The 18,497-nt window shown below is 49.7% G+C and overlaps 1 protein-coding gene across 1 annotated transcript in view; it reads left to right on the top strand.

The window, feature by feature from the left end:
• The window catches only part of Nphp4 (nephronophthisis 4), a 99,006-nt gene that overhangs the window by 1,641 nt on the left and 78,868 nt on the right, over window positions 1-18,497 (top strand). The window contains exon 3 of the mRNA XM_013031596.1: window positions 10,928-11,083. Within this exon, the coding sequence (XP_012887050.1) occupies window positions 10,928-11,083 (156 nt within the window). The remainder of the gene's footprint in view (window positions 1-10,927; window positions 11,084-18,497) is intronic.

Raw genomic sequence — 18,497 nt, 5'->3', positions numbered from 1 at the left:
AACCGGTCCTCGCCCCAGTCCACCCGCCCCTGCGGCCTCCGGGCGCCTTGAGGCCCGGACCCCGTCCAGCCTCGGGCCGCCAGTGCCCATCTCCCCGGAGGCGGGGGGGGGGCGGTCCCGCGTGCGTCCAGGCGCGGGAGATCGTGGACGAGGGCGAGTGTGGAGGGCGGTGGGCGAGGATCTCCGGGTTCCAACCCGGGTCCGCGCCGTCGGGGCGGCGGGGGTCCTCCCGCTGCGTCTCTTGGGAGAGGGTGGGTGGGGAGGAGGGTGCTTTGGGCTTCAGCGTCGGTCGCCACCCGCTGGGGACCTCCCATCAGTTTCCTGGTCCATCGCTGGGGTTGACGGTGAGACAGTCAGTGGGAGAACGTGTGGGGAGACCAGTGAGCTCCTGACTCCCACGAGGGCGTCCATCAAAGCTGGTGCATTTTGCTTTTCTTCCTGTTCACTGGAGGGCCTCATGTACCTTTCCTTGCCGTCAAGCATGGAGCCCTTCTAGTTCCTTCTTTGTAATGTTCACCTGGCCCAGTAGCTCTGCTATCCACTCCAGGGCCATTTTTTACTGAGTAACAGATTCTTGCTGAGAACCAAGGACTCGTGGCACTCACAGTCTTTCGTGACAACATAGCCCTGGTGGAGACTTTTCTGTAAAGGTTTGTATGGGGGCAGGTGGTCGTGGGAGCTGGGCTGTCATGCTGAGGAGGTGGGCCAGCCGTGGGAAAGGCATCCCTGGTGCCAGGGCCACCTGTGGGGCTGGCTCTTCTTTAAGCAGCTGGCCAGTGATAAGTACAGTGACCAGCAGAAACATAGGGGCTATGTGAGGCTGAGGCTGCTCCTCAGGCCGTCCAGGAAGAGGTCCCTTTGAGTCTGGTATTGGTCAGGCCGCTCTGGCTTATAGGGGATAACAGTATGAATTTGTTTGAAAATCTTGTGGCTGCTGTCACAAAATACCAAAAACTCAGTGGCTTGAAACAGCATACTTTATTCTTTTCCAGTGATGGAGGTCAGAAGTCCAAAGTCTGTCTCACTGAGCTATGATCCAGGTCTGAGCAGTGCAGTTTCTTCTCCAGGCTCAGGACAGTCCATCTCTTTTTTTTCTCCAGTGGCTAGACACACCCGCTTTCCTTGGTTCATACTTTGGATCTCTCCTTCTATTGTCCCATGGACTTCTTTTCTGAACTCTTTCACCTGTCTCTTATAAGGAAAGACCCTTGGGTACACAGGTTTGCCTGGATAATCCAGGATTCTTTCCCATCAACCTTGGGCTGTGAAAGGTTACATTGTCCCAGGAATTAGGATGTGAGCATCTTTGGAGGCCATTATCCATCCTGCCACAAAAACTTCCCTGGGAAGGTGTGTAGTTTTCTAGGGTATTTGTTGGTTCATTTCCTTCCTGTGTTCCCATCCACCCACTAACCCTCCCTCCCTCCTATCCTGGGATTTCCCCTGTCCCACATATTCCCTGATGGCTAATGGCCCCTTGGGCTCCAGGCTGCTTAGGTTTGGGCAGTTCTGGGTGTTGCTGGAAGAATAGCCTTGGCTTAGTTCCCCAGGGAAGGCTTTACCTCTAATGCCCTGTGCGTCATCTATTCCCTTTAGAATCTCTCACTGTAGGTCTCTGTCTAGATTTGGGACAGTCTCTCCATGCATGGAATTGGGTGAGGGTTGTTGAATAGGCAGAGCAACCCACAAAAACAAGAAAGGCAGCTGGGTATGGATAATGCACACCTGTAATCCTGGCTAATCAGGAGTCTGAGATTTGAGGAAGCCAGCCCATGTGGGAAAGTCCATGAGACTCCTATCTCCAATCAACCAGCCAAAAGCTCAAAGTGGGAACTGTGGCTCAAGTGGTAGAGTGCTAGCCTTGAGTGAAAAAAACCCCCCAAAACTAAAGGACAGTGCGTAGGACTTGAGTATAAGCCATGATATTGGCACAAAACAACAAAAACAGCACATGCGCACTCACACAAACACCAAGAAAGGCAAGCTAACCTGTGAGCCCCCACATTCACACAGGCCTTGGAGGGATCCTGGCTTAAAGCTATGAGGGGAGGTGAGGACCTGTTTAAAGGCTCCTGGGTCTTGAGGAGCATCCTAGGCTGCCAGGCATGTCCTTTCCTTTCCCATGTGACACTGTGAGCATGAGGGACCCTTAGAACAGCCCCTCAACCTTTCCGGTCCTAGACCCTTCACTTAACAAGTGGCTCAGTGCATGAGGCCCTGAGTTGGATTCCTCAGCACCACATAAGCAGAAAGACTGGAAGCGGCGCTGTGGTTCAAGTGGTAGAACACTAGCCTTGAGCTGAAGAGCTGAGGGACAGCGCCCAGGCCCAGAGTTCAGGCCCCAAAACTGACCAAAAAAAATAGAACCCCAAAGAACTGTTTTACATGAGTTATATCTTGTTTAGTGCATTAGAAATCAAACTAAGAAGTGTTGAAAACAACACTCATAAACTGTCTATATGCTAACATTAAAAATCAACAAAAACCAAAACCAGCCATTTTTCCAGAAGAAAAGCTTGACAAGAAGAGGGGTGCCTGTGCCCTAGCCTGAAGTCTCATGTCTGGCGAGGCTGAGGACAGCCGTGTCCTGTAGGCCTGTGGCTCACTTCATTATGTCAGTGGTGGCATTTGAAGGAAATGCATCCCCACTGTGTGTGTGTGTGTGTGTGTGTGTGTAAAAGCAAAGTTCTCAGGTGACTGCTGGACGTGCCCTGCATGAGATGAGATTTGTTCTATGGTGTCTCACGCTGGATCCATGAACCACTGCTCTGCCTGTAAACACCTCTGCTGTGTCCGGCTCTCTTGTAGGATTTTGACCATTACATGCAAAGCACTGGCTTTGAGCTGCGCATGCCTTCCAGCATGACCCTCACATTCATTCTGCCCCTGCCTGTCACATCAGGCAAGCTGTGAGGCTGTCAGACTCCCAGTGGTGTGTATGTAGATGTTGCTGATGCTCATTTTTGCTCTCAAACTCCCATGTTTACTAGTGGTTGTCCTCAAAGTGACAGGCTCACTTTGTTTGTGGTTGAGAAAGTGTCAGTTAAGTCCCAGTGTCTGAATAACCATAGTTTGTCTCTCACTTGTTCTTTTCGTTAAAAGTAGTAGTGAAAGAACAAAGTACTAGTAAAAGAACAAAGCAGCTGCCCAGTCACAGCGGGGCTCCCCTGGGACAGCCGCATGTATACCCTGTGGTCCAGGTACAGTGATCTCATTAGTCTTCAGGGCTTTGCCAAGAATGGAGTAGAATCTGCTGCCACTGTCTCAGGTCATGTGGGGTTCAGCAGCTGCCCACTGTTGCCTGTGCTCCATCAGCATGGATGTGGACAGGGCAGGAAATACAGAATGAGGTGGAGATTAGGAGACAGCTCTCTCAACTCTGACCTCCTGGAGCCCAGCTGCAGTAGAAAGCTGCTGTCCCAGGAGCTACACCTTCTTCCTGCATGCTATTTTGGTGCCCGAGATCTCAGCCTCTTGTTGAGGCTCAGAGTTTTATTTTGTTGGTTGTGGGGCTTGAAGTTGGCCTGGGCAGTCCCTGAGCTTTTTTGCTCAGGACTATCACTCTTTCACTTTGAGCCACAGCTCCACTTCTAGTTTTCTGGTGGCTAATTGGAGAAATGGCTCACAGACTTTATGCTGCCAGGGCTACTTTGAACCTCGAATCTTAGATCTTAGTCTCTTGAGTAGCTAGGATTACAGGTGTGAGCCACCAGTGCCCAGCTGAGGCTCCAGTCTTGACTGTGGTCAGCAAAGGAGACATCTGGGAAGGTGTTGGAATCCTCTCTAGCAGGAAGGGGTCAGATGGCCTCCCCTTCCCCCTGTTAGGGGCCAGCCCTGTGCCTAAGAAGGCAGGAATTCTAAAACTTGCTCTCAGCCACCTTTGGAAACTAGAGACTGTAGCCAGTCTGTGTTGGGTGACCAGTTAGGCTGCTATTAAGCCAGCCCCATTGCCCTGGCTTCTTCTTTTGTGTGCTCCTTTTCTTGATATGTATCTTAAGTAGCTATTTCCAGAGTGTCCCCTAGCAACTTCAGACTGATAGCCTTTGCTTCAGGGCCTGTTTTTCTGTCTCAGTGAAACCAGCAAAGGCCCTGAGATTTGTGTCTCTTTGGTGCTCATTGGGTCACACTTGCTGGGCCTTCATCAAGACTGTCCCAGGCTAGAATTGTACTTGACACTTATCTCTGGTGTTTTTGTGCAGTGCTCAACCTATATAACTGTACAGAGTGACCCTGTATATACTCATCCCTAAACTAGTCACTGAGGCCAGGGCAGTTATATTCTGATTGGCCTGTGAGGGATCTGTGGACAAGTTGGGCACATTTCCCAGGGAGGTGGCATGGGTACTGGTCTAAGTGCAGGCCACTGTGCTGGGGTGTGGAGGGAGGGGTTGCACAGAGGGGTTTGGGGAGTGGAGGTTCCTCTGGGAAAGACTGTGAACTTGATAGCTATTTTCTTCTTTAAACACGCTTGGTGCAGGTCCTCATGGAGGCCAGGGATGCTCAGATGGGCAGGATGAGTGACTGGCACAGGACATTTGCCCAGAACACACTTGTCCCTCCTCACCCCCAGAGGGCACGCCAGCTTCTGAAGGAGTCCACAGCATTTCAGTGTATCCTGAAGTTTCTGGACGGGCCGCTAATAAAACAGGTAATGAAATTTGCTGTTTACCATCAAATGCTCTCATCCAAGATGGTTCTTCAGTGAGCATATTGATTTCCACTTATATTCCTGAGTCTCGCTGTCATACCCATTGCCTGGGCCTTGGCAGCACTCAGTGAAGAGGCCCATTAGTACCAGTAGTGGGACTTAGTGACGTGGTCAGCAGCTCACACTGGAGAGGGTTTCCTTTTGTTGATGGTGGGACAATTAAAAACCCAAATGGCCTGATTTCTGAGCCAGAGGAGGCATTGTGTTGGGTGCCACTGGCTCACGCCTATAATCCTAGTGACTCAGGAGGCTGAGGATGTAATTTGAAGCCAGTTTAGGCAGGGAAGTTCACAGGATTCTTATCTCCCAATCAACCAGTCAAAAGCTGAAAGTGAAGCTGTTGCTTGAGTAGTAGAGTGCCAACTTTGAGTGACAATGGTAAAGGACAGTGCCCAGGCCCTAAGTTCAAGCAGCCTGCATGTGTATACATGAGGCCTTGTGCAGGTCTTCAGCCTTCAAGGAGGGCTCATGCATGGCTTGTGTGAGTCCTGGTGCTTGCAGGCCCCACATCTCGCTGCACGCTCCAGTCTGGGCTCAGATAGTTCCTGCCCGCAGCTGCCAGGGAGTCCACAGGACAAGCTGTGCCCCCGTGCAGTGCCTACGGGACACTCCTGTGGCCACAGGGTGCCCAGGGTAGCCCAGCTCCAGTCCAGCCCTGGCTTCCTACAAAGCTGGCCCTTCCCTGCACTGACCCTTCTTTCAGGAGCCCACAGGATACTTGACAGGTTTGTTTTTTTTTCTTTCCTATTTCCATCCCCTATTTTATTTTTTTGCCAGTCACGGGGCCTAAACTCTGGGCCTAAACGCTGTCCCTCAGCTCTTCAGCTCAAAGCAAGCGCTCTACCACTTGAGCCATGGCACCACTTCCAGCATTTTCTGCTTATATGGTGCTGAGGAATTGGAGGCAAGCACTCTACCACTGAGCCACCTTCCCAGCTCGCCCCTTTCCCCACATTTTATTTTTGAAAATGTAATTCACATAGTTCAGAATTCATAAGGAACACAGGGGAGGTGACTCATCCCACCGTGTCTCCAAGGCACGGATGTGACACCTAGGTATGTGACAGCAAAGCAGTACAATAAATAAAGCCACATGGCATGTTTCTGTTATTTTTAATTTATTTAGATAGGGTCTTGTTGCTCACATTGGCCTCCGACTTGAAAGTCCAGCCTCACCCTTCTGCATGGTGGATCACAGGTAGATCCCATCATGCCCAGCTCCATGGATACTTACGTGCCATGTAAATAGTAGATGACTAGAACTGGTTCTGCACCTGACTTTTTTTTCCCCTTCAATGGTAATACATCTTGTGGATTGTTCATCCTATTACATGAAGCATTTTCATGCTTCTCAAGATGGTATCATGTTTTCTGTGTGGATGGGCTATTGCTCATTTACCGAGGGGTTTGGGATGAACATTTAGACTTCTCCCGTATATTCTGTTACAGACACCGCCTCAGAGAATAACCTCCTTTACATATTTTTTTTTAACATTCACATATATTTGTAGAATAATTCCTCCAAGTGGAATTCCTGTTCTCAGTTCCATATTAAAATTTATTATTTAAGACCCTGTTCTATGTTGTTGACAAAAAAATTACTGAACCATAAAGACCTAAATAAGTTTAAAGTAAAAAAATGGGTCCTGAGTTCTAAATGTAAAGAGGCATACCTCATGTTATGTCTGACAAGGCAGAGTTCAAGGTAATGATGAGCAAGCGGACACAGCAGTCCCTAGGTGTGGATGACCTGTGCTGGGTCCTAGGGCCCTGGGCTACTGGCCCTCCCCCCTTTCCAGCTGGAAGATGCTTTGGGAAGACTGGGTTCAAACCCAGCTCTCACCAACAAAAGTAAGACACACATGAGCCACAAAACCCCAGACAGCTGTGCCAGGCTATAAAAATGTCTCAGTTAATCTCAAAGAACTGAAATTAGAAACTGTGTCCACTGGCTTTATGGTATTAAAACTAGAAATCGATATTAACAGACCTAGAAAATCCTCATAGAGTAGGAAATTAACACACTGCCAAATAACCCATAGGTCAAAGAACTCATTCAGAAATTGGAGAGTAATTTGGATTGAATAATGAAATTTGAAAATTAGCTATAGTGAATGCGTTCCTTTGAGGGAATTTATAGGTTTATACAGCCTTATTAGAAAAGATGAGAGATGTAAAATCTTTGCTTCCTCTTTAGGAACCTAGATAAAGAACAGACACTAGGTAAAAAAAAGGAAATAACAAATGTCTTCACAGACAGGACAGCTAATAGAAAATAAGCAAAGGAGTTAGGGGTTAGATTTTTAAATTTAAATTAATAAAATTGATAAGCCCCTAGCAAGATGGATGGAGAGAAAAAAATGAGAAAAGAGACAGATGACTAACATTGGGGGTGAAAGAAGGTCCTGCCATCCCACAGATACTAAAAGTGTGGGCTTGAGTTCTTTAGTCTTGATGGGGAGACTGACTTGGGAACTTCTCTGAGATCTGGGTACTGAGTAACCTGGAGGTGGAGAGGCAGGTACGACCTGGTGCTCTGGAAGGTGCCTGGGAATAACTTTCCCAGAGGACAGCGAGTAGGGAGGGGACTGGAGCAGCAGCCGTGCATCTGCTCAGTGCTTGGTGGCTCTGAGGCCGATGGCAGGAATGCCACTCTCACTCTCCAGCTGGGAGCCACTGGACAGGCTGGACAGTCACTGGGAGATACAAGGCAAGCAGGCCAAGCAGGGCAGAGCATGGGCTGATTGGCCTTGGGGTGGGGGAGCTGGCACGTGTGTAGAGGGTAGAGGGTGAGGCAGAGGGAAGGGGAGCTGTGTTGGGGCAGCAAGTAGTGGTCTTTCTTGCTGGTGTCCCAGGCAACACTGACTAGAACAACTCTGTTCTCCTGTCCCTGCTCCCCAGACCTGCACTGCTCCATCCTTCCCATACCTGGAGATGCCACCACCTCTCCCAGTGCTCCAGACAGCATGTAATTCTCCTTGAGACTTAGAGCTGGGTGTGTGGAAGGCTGGGCAAACCCAGCCCCCAGCCATTCTGTCTCCAGCCTGTTATTCTAGTCACCTCCTCTCTGCTCCTCAGATTCTGCGTCTAGCCTAGTACTGCAGTCACACAGTTCATCCTTTGGGAAGGTCCCCGAAGTGCCAGTCTCCTGCCGGCCAGTGCACTGTCCTCATCTCCTGCCTGGATGAGGTGGTGGCCTCTACTCCCACCCTTTACACTATAGTAACAGTCTTTACAATATTTTTTTTTCTGCTGGGCACCAGTGGTTCACACCTGTCATCCTAGCTACTCAGGAGGCTGAGATCTGAGGATTGTGGTTCAAAGCCAGCCCTGGCAGGAAAGTCCGTGAGACTCTTATCTCCAATTAACCACCAGAAAACTGGAAGGGGTGCTGTAGCTCAGGGGGTAGAGTACTAGCCTTGAGCTGAAGAGCTGAGGGACAGCGCTCAGGCCCAGAGTTCAAGCCCCATGACTGTTAAAAAAAAAAAAGATGATGTACAGAGGTTACAGTTACACAAGTCAGATAAAGAGTATATTTCTCTTTGGACAATGTTACCCTTCCTTCTCTCCCTGTTTTTCCCTTCCATCCCCACCTACAAGTTATATAGTTCATTTTCTTTCTTTCTTTTCTTTTCTTTCTTTCTTTCTTTTTTTTCATACCTGGGGCTTGAACTCAGGGCCTGGGCACTGTCCCTGAGCTTCTTTTGCTCAAGGTTAGCACTCTGCCACTTGAGCCACAGCATCACTTCAGGCTTTTTCTGTTTATGTGGTACTGAGGAGTCAAACCGATGGCTTCATGGCTTCATAGGCAGGCACTCTACCACTAAGCCACATTCCCCGCTGTATAGTTTATTTTCAACATGGTGTTTATTGAGTACCACTGCTGTATTTGTTTACCCTTTGTCCTTCCATTTCTGTGCCTCCCCTACTCTCCCAAAGACATACAAACAAACAAGACAAAAAGAAAAGAAAAGATAATGAAAACAGTAAAAAAGGAAAAAAAACCCTTTTGTTTCCATTTTTTAGAATTCATTTCAGTAAGTATTATTTTGTATGATCAGAGGCACATATGCATTGTGCTTTGTGTTCCTCTCCTAAGAGTATCCTCTTTTTTTTGCGGGGGGGGGTGTCCTGGTCGTGGGGCCTGAACTCTGGGCCTGGGCGCTGTCTCTCAGCTCTTCAACTCAAGGCTAGCGCTCTACTACTTGAGCCACAGCATCACTTCTGGCTTTTTTCTTTTTGCTTATGTGGTGCTGAGGCATCGAACCCAGGGCCTCATGCATGCAAGGCAAGCGCTCTACCACTGAGCCACCTTCCCAGCCGCAGAGTATCCTCCTTTGGTCTCAGTGTGTGTGAATGACTAGAGTCCTGTATAATTCATCATGTCCCAGCGTCTTTTAGATCTAGCGTCCACATTGACAGCCTTTTTCTTAAAACCTTGAATCAGATCAGACCAGCTCTGCTCCGCGTCTCACCTGGCTTCTCCTGCCAGCCCGGCTTCTCCTTGGCTTCTATGAGGCCTGTGGGAACTGCTCTGCACCCCTCAGCTCTCAGCTCTTGGGCTCCTTCCCCTCGCTTGGCCTGCTGCAGCCCTGTGTGTCTCTGGAAGAATATCTGGGATTTTATTTCTCTTCAGGCTTGATGAAGCATAAGATCAGGAGACAGCAGTCATTGAAAAGATGCTCATTACTGTCCCAAGGGATGGAGGTAGACCATGCAGGACCATGCAGGGCTCCCTGGGAGTTCCCTGGGAGGGGCTGGACAGAGTCCCTCTGGGTAAGGTGACCCTCCAGGGTAAGCAGGCCCAGGACTGGCCAGTTTGAAGAACTGTAGTGGCCTCTGAAATGCAGGTGCTGCCCTTTGCTGCCTTGTTTCTGGTCCTGGAACAGGGCAGTCCTGGAGCGTGAGAGCCAGATGGAGAGCGTGTGGGTGACGAGATCTCTGCTTTGGTGACTTTGCCAATTAGGGATATTCTCATGGGAAAGCCATTTGCCATCTCTGGGAATTAGCCCTGCGGGCCATTCCACCTGTCAGGGAGGCTGCTGATGCCAGACTAGGGAGGATATGGGAAATAAGGAAGTACAGTTCACATAGCTAAAAGTAATCAGAACGCTTCTCTTTGGTCTCTGAGCAAGTTCTTGCCCCAGGGCCCTGGATCTTGCTGTTCTCCTTTCCTGGCTCATCGTCCTGGGGTTCTTGTGTTCTCTTTAGTGTGACCGCAGATGTCACTCTCCCAGAGCCTCAACCCTGGCTTGTTCAAGATGGCAGATCCAACTGTACCTTCTGGCCCTGTTCCTTCTGTAGACCCTACAAGGACAGAGATCTTGTGTCCTTTGTCCCCTTGTATCTTAAGTGCCTGGAACAGTGCTGGCACAGCGTAGATTCAGAGAGTAGATGGCTGGTGAATGTTAAGTGAGTGAATGAGAGAACAGCACAGGGCTCTGTCTCAGGTAAGGACTGGGCCATTACAGGTCATGCCCAGTAACGAACTGGAGGTAAAGCTGCAGGGAAAGGCTTTGTCTATATGGTTGCCCAGTGGGTGTGTATAGCCAGGGTCTCTCAAGTCTCAAAGATCTGCTTTTCCTTTGTTAATACCACTCCAGAATAATTTTGGCAAATTGAAGACTTAGGAGCTTCTGAATCTATCAGGAAGAGTTTATTTGTTTGTAAATACACCCCAAATGGCCTGGTGGTGATTTATTAGGCCATGTAATGGACAAATCCACTGTTACAATAAGCTTCAGGTATGGTTTGATCCAGGGTATCTATGATGTCACCTGGACTTGTTCTCTCTTACCTTTTGGCTCCACCTAGTGATAAGAGTCGCTGTCAGCAGCTCCTGGCCTGCATTCTGGCACAGGTCCTCTTCTGTCTTGGTGGCTCTGGTATATTTTAAGCTTTGTCTGTTTCAGGAGGCTTTAAGGCTTGATCAGCTAGGGAAAGGTGGAGCATTGTGTTTTTGTTTCATTTTTATTTAAAAATGTAAGATTAATAACCTCTAAGTACCTATACAAAGAAGTTTCAATTCAACATGTCAGTTTGTGAGCACAATGTATCTTGATCAATGTGTGTTTGTGTTTTATAGCTCACCAAGACCAATGGCTGTGGGGGAGGTAGTTCCCCAAGGGAAATCGGGGTGGATGTTGAATGACCCAGTATTCTCCAGGGTGGTCTGCAGTGCTTTGTGCTCCTCAGGGCTCATTTCCTGCTGTCTCCTAGGGAGTACCGGAGGTGGTATCGTCAGAGATTGAATGTCATCTGCGCGTGTCCCTCTTTGATGTCACCTACCGACACTTCTTTGGGAGGACGTGGAAGAGCACAGTGACGCCGGCCAAGCAGCTCTCCAGGCAACCGCCCAGGGTTGTCTTCAATGAGGTGGGCCCTGCTGGCGGGGTGAGACTGCTTTGCAGCAGGGCACAGCTTGGTCCTCGGATGTGTAGCTCAGGGAGTGGGTCCTCAGCCCTGAGAGGACCAGGCATCTAAGACCTGTAGGGATGTCACGGAGCCTCAGGACCTGTCACCACGAGCTTGTCTTCACAGTGGGCATCTTGTTCCCAAACAGATGGAAATGTCTGCCATGGTCTCATAACCTTCAAGGAACCTTGGGACAAACTTAGGAAGTTATTGATCTCACCTGTTGCCATCACTGCCCCTTTCCTTCTCACCCCTTCCTCCCTCCTGCCTTTTTCTTTTTCTTTTTTTTTTTCTGTCTGTCATGGGGCTTGAACTCAGGGACATTTTCCTTGAGTTTTTGCTCAAGTCTACTGCTTTATCACTTTGAGCTATAGCTCCACTTCCGTTTTTTTTTTTTTTTTTGGGTAGTTAATTGGAGATAAGAGGCTAGCTTTGAACCATGATCCTCAGATCTCAGCTGCCTGGGTAGCTCGGATTATAGGCATGAGCCACCAGCACCCAATGACCACCTTCTTTTTTAAAATAGAAGTTGTGTTAGGTTCTCTTCTTGGCTGTGACAAACTACCTGGGATGCAGCTGAGAGGAGGAAGATGAATTTTGGTTCATGGTGTCAGAGGCTCAGTCCATACTTCTTGGCTCTGATTCTGGACCTGTGGTAAGTCAGGACGTCATGGTGGGGAGATCATGTGGCCCTAATTCATGGCTATCAGGATATAGGGAGAGGAAGCATGGGTTGCTGATTTTTCCTTTCTGACCTTTTGTTCCATGCGGTTCCCCAGCTCAAGTCCAAATCTACTGAGGCTCAAGGTACACTCTTAGCGGTGAGTCCCATAAAATACAAAAAATACATGTTATCTACTTGCAACATACAGTGGCAGAGTACAAATTCCCATTCCAAAAGGGACGAATGGAAGAAGTCTGGACCAAAGCAAGAATGAAATCCAGCAGTGTAAACCCTAAATCCTGTGGCTCCAGCCTTGGCATCTGGCACATGGGGGGGTGTGATCTGGGCTCAAATGGCGTGAGTATTGCCAGCCTGTGTCCCAGGTGCTTCTCACTCCGCTCAAGTTGGCAGTCAGCATTAACCATCACATATGGTGAAAATTGAGACTTGGGAGTGTGATCTACCTGTGTGGGCGGAAGGTGGCGCAGTGTGAACTCAGACCTATGCCTCTGCCTTCTAGACTGAGCGGTGGCCTGGGCGTGGGGGAGAGTCGGGGGGAAGGGGAGGCCCAGGTAACCTTGTGGTAGGCCACCTTGCAGACAGTACTGTTCCCCCTTTGGGCAGCCACCCCAAGTGCCCAGGCCTGAGGTCAATGCCCCCTGCTGGCTACCTTCCAGGCACCAGGGTGGAAGAGGAGGTTCTCTCCTGTCAGTGCTGATGGTCTGTTGGGGAGATGCTGAGCAGGTAACACTGCTGCCCATGTTCTCAGGAGACCAGCAGAAGAACGGGAGCTTGGCTGCTGCAGGCAGCGCCATGGAGGAGGGCCTCTATGAGGCTGGGCCCTGGGCTGAGCAGGGCTGGGGATATTTTCTTACAGTGTTTGGGTTGAGGGGCTCAGAGGCTGGTGTGGCAGCCGGTGGGGTTGGGGAGGTGGTCAGGAAGGGCTTCCTTGGTCAGGTCTTGCAGGACCTTCCTGGGAGATGGTAGGATCTTTAAGAGCTGGGCGCTGTCTGCTGCTTTACCCCTGAGCCCCAGTGGGGAGTCCAAGTTTGAGCACAGGGGTCTCCTATGATTTGACTTGTACAGGTGGGAGCCTGAGGTGACTTGGAGGGCCTGGGCTGTTTTGGTGTGCCAGTGGGTGTGAAGGTGACCACAGCTGTCCCCTGAGTCATCATTCCGGGCAGCTATCCCTGAAGTTCTTCTGTGCCAGGGCTGTGGCTGTAGCCAACACTGAGGCTCAGGCTGGCTGTGAACATGTAGCCCTCTGTGCTTGGCTGTCACCCAGCCTGAGGATTGTGTGTGTGTCTTGGCATGGATTACCTCAGCAGTTACCCTGATTTAACACGGTTTGTCAAGGGAGCTGCGCCCCGGAGGTCAGGAAGATTAAACAGAGCCTGGCAAAGTGTATATCATAGGAACAGAAAATGTGTCTGACATTAAGGTTGTCAGACAGCTTATGCAAATGCCTCCTAAAGGTCGCCCTGGCCCTTGTGTTGGAGAGACAAGATTCCATGTTGTAAATGGTGTACACGGCACCGCGCGACCCCTTGAGGCTGACTCAGCGTAGCCACCGCATCGCCTTGTGCCTGTGACATGTCCTGAGTCTCTGGATGCTGCTGCTGCTGACGAGCCTCTGTGTAGCTCTGCTGCCTTTTGGGGGTGGCCTTCTAGGAGGTTCATCTCTTGTGATTTTTTCTGTCTAGGATGTGCCCCACATTGTGACAGTTTGTATGATGAATGGAGATGCTGGTGGCCAGGACAGCCATCCTTCCCTGGGGAGGGACTTCTGTGGCTTAGAGCCACATTTATGTTGTTTGATCCTGTCCTGTATCCTGTGGAGGCCAGTAGTCTCATGTCCTCATGTCCCCATTTTAGAGGGGAGGACACTGAGGGGCTGGTGTGTTGGTGGCTGAGCCGGGTGGGCTACTCTCAGCTGTGATTTCAACAGTGTCCTGCTGTCCTTCTGGTCTCCTGGTTCACATTACTGTGCCATTGTTATCTAGGGAGTGCTCGTAGAAGGGAGGGGAGGTAGGGAAAGCAGCTGGGGGATCCAGCTTTGTCACTGAGGTCCCTGATGCATCCCTCCCAGTCCTTTTTCCTTTTTCCTTTTTTTTTTTTGGTGCTGTTACTGGGGCTTGAACTCAGGGCCCGAGCACTGTCCATTAGCTTTTTCTGCTTGAGGTTGGTGCTCTACCACTTGAGCTACACCTCCACTTTTGGCTTTTTGCTGGTTAGTGATAAGAATTTTATAGACTTTTATGCCTGGGCTGGCTTTGAACCATAATCCTCAGATCTCAGCTTCCTGAGTAGCTAGGAATACAGGCATGAGCCACTGGTGCCTGGCTCTCCCAAGCCTTTTTGTAGCTCTTTATTTGGAGGTAGCTGGACCATGCCTACAGTGTCTACTTGTGTTCCCCACCAGTGATCCTGACCCAAGTAGGATTCAGGTTGGAAGTGAAGTGGACCCTTCTGTCTCTTGGTCCTGGAGGTCACCAAATTGACCACCAGTCAACACGAGGGTACCAGGGCCCAATGCTGCTTCTGGCCCTCAGGTTGGATCTGTGCTCTCAGGTTGGATCTGGCTTCTGTGGCCCTGAAAGTTGAATCACAGTTTAGCTCGCTTTGCCCTTGTAGTGGTCAGGCCCTTTCAGTCCATGATTCAGACCTGGGCAAGGAAAACCAAGATTTCAGCCATTTGTTCCTGGGCTGGGATATCCTTGACTATGCAGTGGGATATCCAGTGTCTGTCAGAACCACTCCAGTTTAGCCTGGCAACCATCGTGGTTGCCTGCTGTTGAGGCCATGCAGTAGGAGGCGTGGGGGGATAAGAGGAGCACAATCCCTAAATTTTCTGGATAAGCCTGCCCTCTTCAATCGTGCAGTTGCTGAAGTAGAGAATATGGCAGCATTTCAAGTCATGCAGGGGATGCCTGAGCCCACACTTGCTTCTGGAACCTGCCTTTCTCCAGCTGCTATGCTCACTGCGAGCAGCAGAGGCCAGTGGTGGCCCGGCGATGACTCCATCCCAGCAGCCTTTAGGCAGCATCTCCCCCTCTCTCCTTCTCCCCTTCTATATACCACTTTCAGGGTACATAAAAGGCTTAGTTTAGTTAACTGGAGAGAGCCCCCCTTAGATCTGTGTGAGTGTGCCTGAGCTTGTTCTTGTACATGTCACTGTCCACACATGATTGACATGCATTCCCAGGGTAAGCCTCCATCAGCAGGTGTGTGTGTGTGTGTGTGTGTGTGTGTGTGTGTGTGTGGTGATTGTATTGTGCTGACTGACTGCTCTGGACACATGCCTTCAGAACACGTAAAGTACTGAGGTGGGTGAACTGCCTGTTTGAGGGGGCTGCATTCAGGGTCTCACAGCTGTCCCTGTGTATGTGGCTGAGGGAGAAGATGTCATTTTGTAGCTGCACACAACACTGTCCCAAGAAAAGACTTTGAACTCAGGAGGCCTTGAATTCAAATTAGGGTTTTCATAAGCGATAATCTCTTGGCTCTGGTCGAATCCCTTTCATGGGCTCTGCCTTGTGGGCCCAGGCAGGCAGCCCCCAGATCTCCCTCAGCTCTGAGCCTAGAATTCTGCACTTTCCTCAGAGACCTTCCCTGGTGGAGAGGAATTGCCTTTTGCTTCCTCTGAGACAGTAATTCATTTAACATTAAAAAACTCATCTTTTTAAGAAGCAGTCCTGCAGGCCACAGTACAGTGATTTCTATAGTTTCTCTTGGAGATGTGCATAATTCCTCCCAGAGTCTTTCTTAGCTGACTGCCATGTCCACCCACCCCTCACCTGTATGGCAGGCTTGCTTTTCCTCCTCTGTTTCAGGAGTGGGGGGAGGGTAGGACCCTTGGGGGGGTCCTCACATTAACCGGTTCAGATGTCACTTATGTGGCTGGGGAAGTCACCTTTCTTCACCAAGTGACACAGATAAGAAGTCCCCTCCCCTTCACAGAAGTGTGCGAAAGCGAGTCTTGAATGGCGCTTATGCACAGAGTAATGAGAGCCATGTAATCTCCCCTTTAAAAGTGGGTGCTGTCAGCGAAAAACCATGTAATCCAAATGAAGCCCCTGAAGGCCCTTCCAAAGCCTGGATTAATCAGCCTCATTCTGGTATGAGCAGTTAGCCCTCCCACAGCCCCATGCTGCTCACGTGTGCCTGTGTGTGTGTGTGTGTGTGTGCGCGCGCGCGCGCGCGCATGTGTGCCCATGCACGTGTGCATGCCCATGCGCACTCACACACATTCTGATACAGACAACCACAGGCACAGAGGCTGCAGCGTCCTTTCCATGGGGCTGCTCACCTGTCTGAATGCCCTGTGACCTCTGGAGGGATGTCCTCACCTGGCTCTCAGCTGGAAGTGGGGCCATGACAGGAAGTGGTTTCACAGAAATGATGTCTTGGTGCTGTTTCCAGTGTTGGATCTACTTGAATGGTGATTGAATTGCTGGGACAGTGGGAAGCTTTACTTTGGATTCTTTTGTTGTCATGTACTCATAACAACATCCTATGGGAATTTCTTGTTTGGGTTATAACTAGGTCTACTTACCTACTCTTCTAAGTTAGCCAAGTTGCCCTTCAGGCTGGAGTGAGGACTGGCCTTGGCCACCAGCCTTGCATTGGAGATAGGGGGTACACGTGGATCAGAGTCCTGCTCTGTCACTTGTCCCCTGGGGGATCCCAGGCATGGTGCTCATCTCTCTGACCTGCACTCACGGCTCTGTTGGTATGCATCTCAGGGCTGCTGAGTGCTCAGTACTTTGGTTCCCACACAGGTACCTGGGAAGCAGTGGGTGTTCACTCAGTGGATGCTGGCTGATCACCTACTGTGTGCCATGCTGTTTGGGAGCTGGATATACAGAGATGGAGATAATCACGTGCCATCTTTTCAGCTAGGGCTAAAGTTTGTGTAATTCCTGTAGGTCAGGGTTTCTCCATCTGCACCACTGAGGCTGGATCGGTCTCTGTTATCCGGTGAGTTCTTAAGTGCTGGCCTCATCATTGTGACAATGCCATGGGTAGCCCCCTATTCCTCTGCCCCCCAAAAGCTTCCACATTTGGATCTTGAGACTCTGCATGTTCCAGAGGAGAGTTGGGCTCAGCAGAGTTGGCTGCACTGTGGGCTGTCAGCGTTGGACAGCCAGGGCAGGTCCTGTCTGAACCCAGGTATGAGATGAGTAGGGAGATAGAAGCTGTGGGAAGTATCTGTTGCTTATTTGCCTTCCTGAAGATATTCTATTTAAGGATTTATTTTATTAAATATTTTAAAGATGGTTATCGAAAGGTTCAATTCTACTCATCCCTCCTTGGCCTCGTGGGCACAGGTCAGCAGGTGGCAGGACAGTGGGCCATCAGCTGGAGACACCAGGTGTGGTGTCACATCAGCCGAGCCAATTTCAGTCCTGTCATTGTGGGTGAGAAATGGAAGCCTTGTCCTGAGGCGAATGTGTCTGTGTTTTTGAAGATGAAGGCATTAGGCCTGGAGCATTTAAATGATTTATTAATCTGTTTATCCTGTCAGGGAGGAACTCACCCAGGGCAGACTGGTGAAGTGTGATGCAGGGGTGAAGGGGAGCTGCCTCTGTCTGAGTGGCCTTCTCTGCAGGGATTTGATGGCCTGACTTAAACTTTTAATTATGCAATTTCAGGTGAGGCCTAGAATTTTCCTCTCAAAACGTATGGCATTGGTGTTAATTAAATTTCTCTAGGTGGAAGGTCTGGTTACAGGTGTCAATCAGCTACACGCTGTCTGGAATTTTAGCCGAGCTCATTTGCATGCCAGGAGAGGGGGCGGGGCACCTAGGCACAGGTGATCCTGGCAAAGATGACTTTGCTGGATGAGTAGTGGAGAGAGCTGAGCACGCTCAAGGCCATTCTGGACACAGCCGTGTTGTTGTACCCTTCATGAGGTCTTTATCCTCGACCTTCTTCAAGAATGGGTTGTGTTTTTCAGGCTCCTCATGAATCCTTTACCATGGTACCATTCCCACATCAAATTGATTTTGGAAAAGCGTATACTTATGTCCTTTTCAATCAGTACCAATACCGACGTGAACTTGAATCCTCTTTCAGTATGCATTGCTTCCAGGGGACCCTGACTGCCCATGAAACAGCTTGCCGGGCTGAGATGCACAGTAATTGGGCTCTGTTTCGAAGGTTTCTCCTGGTCTCAAGACAGTTCTTTCTGATAGTAAATGAAGGTGAGGAAGTATCCATAAATTTGTACTTGGGACATCCCTGAGCATCTGGTCCTCCTGTTTTCAAACAGCAGTTTCAAGGTGACTGCAAGGCTGAGAGATACTTGCTGCTTCCTAGCAGAGTTTAAATGTTTGTTTTACTGCCCAAAGAAAAAGTGGGCAGTGCTCACAGAGCCAATGGGCACAGGTATAAATAGAAAGGTGTAGTCATGGCAGACTCGGCCTCACAGCAGGGCTTTTTAAACACTTCCCCGGTCCTGGACACAGAAACATAACTCTTTCTCAGTCCAACCACCTGTCAGCTGTAAGTGGTCATTATTTCATCATTTTGCAATAAAAGATAATAGAATAACGATTTATGTCTTGTGGCTGATGTTTTAATGTGTCCCTCTGTTATCCTGGGCTGACAGTCTGCGATTACAGTAAACCGCTTCTTCCGTGACAACATGGAAATGACTCATTAGCAGGGGGATTAATCATGGTGAGGTGGGCCCTGCCCCACCTCTGC

The sequence above is a fragment of the Dipodomys ordii genome, unplaced genomic scaffold (assembly GCF_000151885.1).
Source record: "Dipodomys ordii isolate 6190 unplaced genomic scaffold, Dord_2.0 Scaffold6, whole genome shotgun sequence".
NCBI classification, from domain to species: Eukaryota; Metazoa; Chordata; class Mammalia; order Rodentia; family Heteromyidae; genus Dipodomys; species Dipodomys ordii.
Note: the sequence above shows the minus strand (reverse complement) of the source record. Positions and strands in the feature narration are given on the sequence as shown.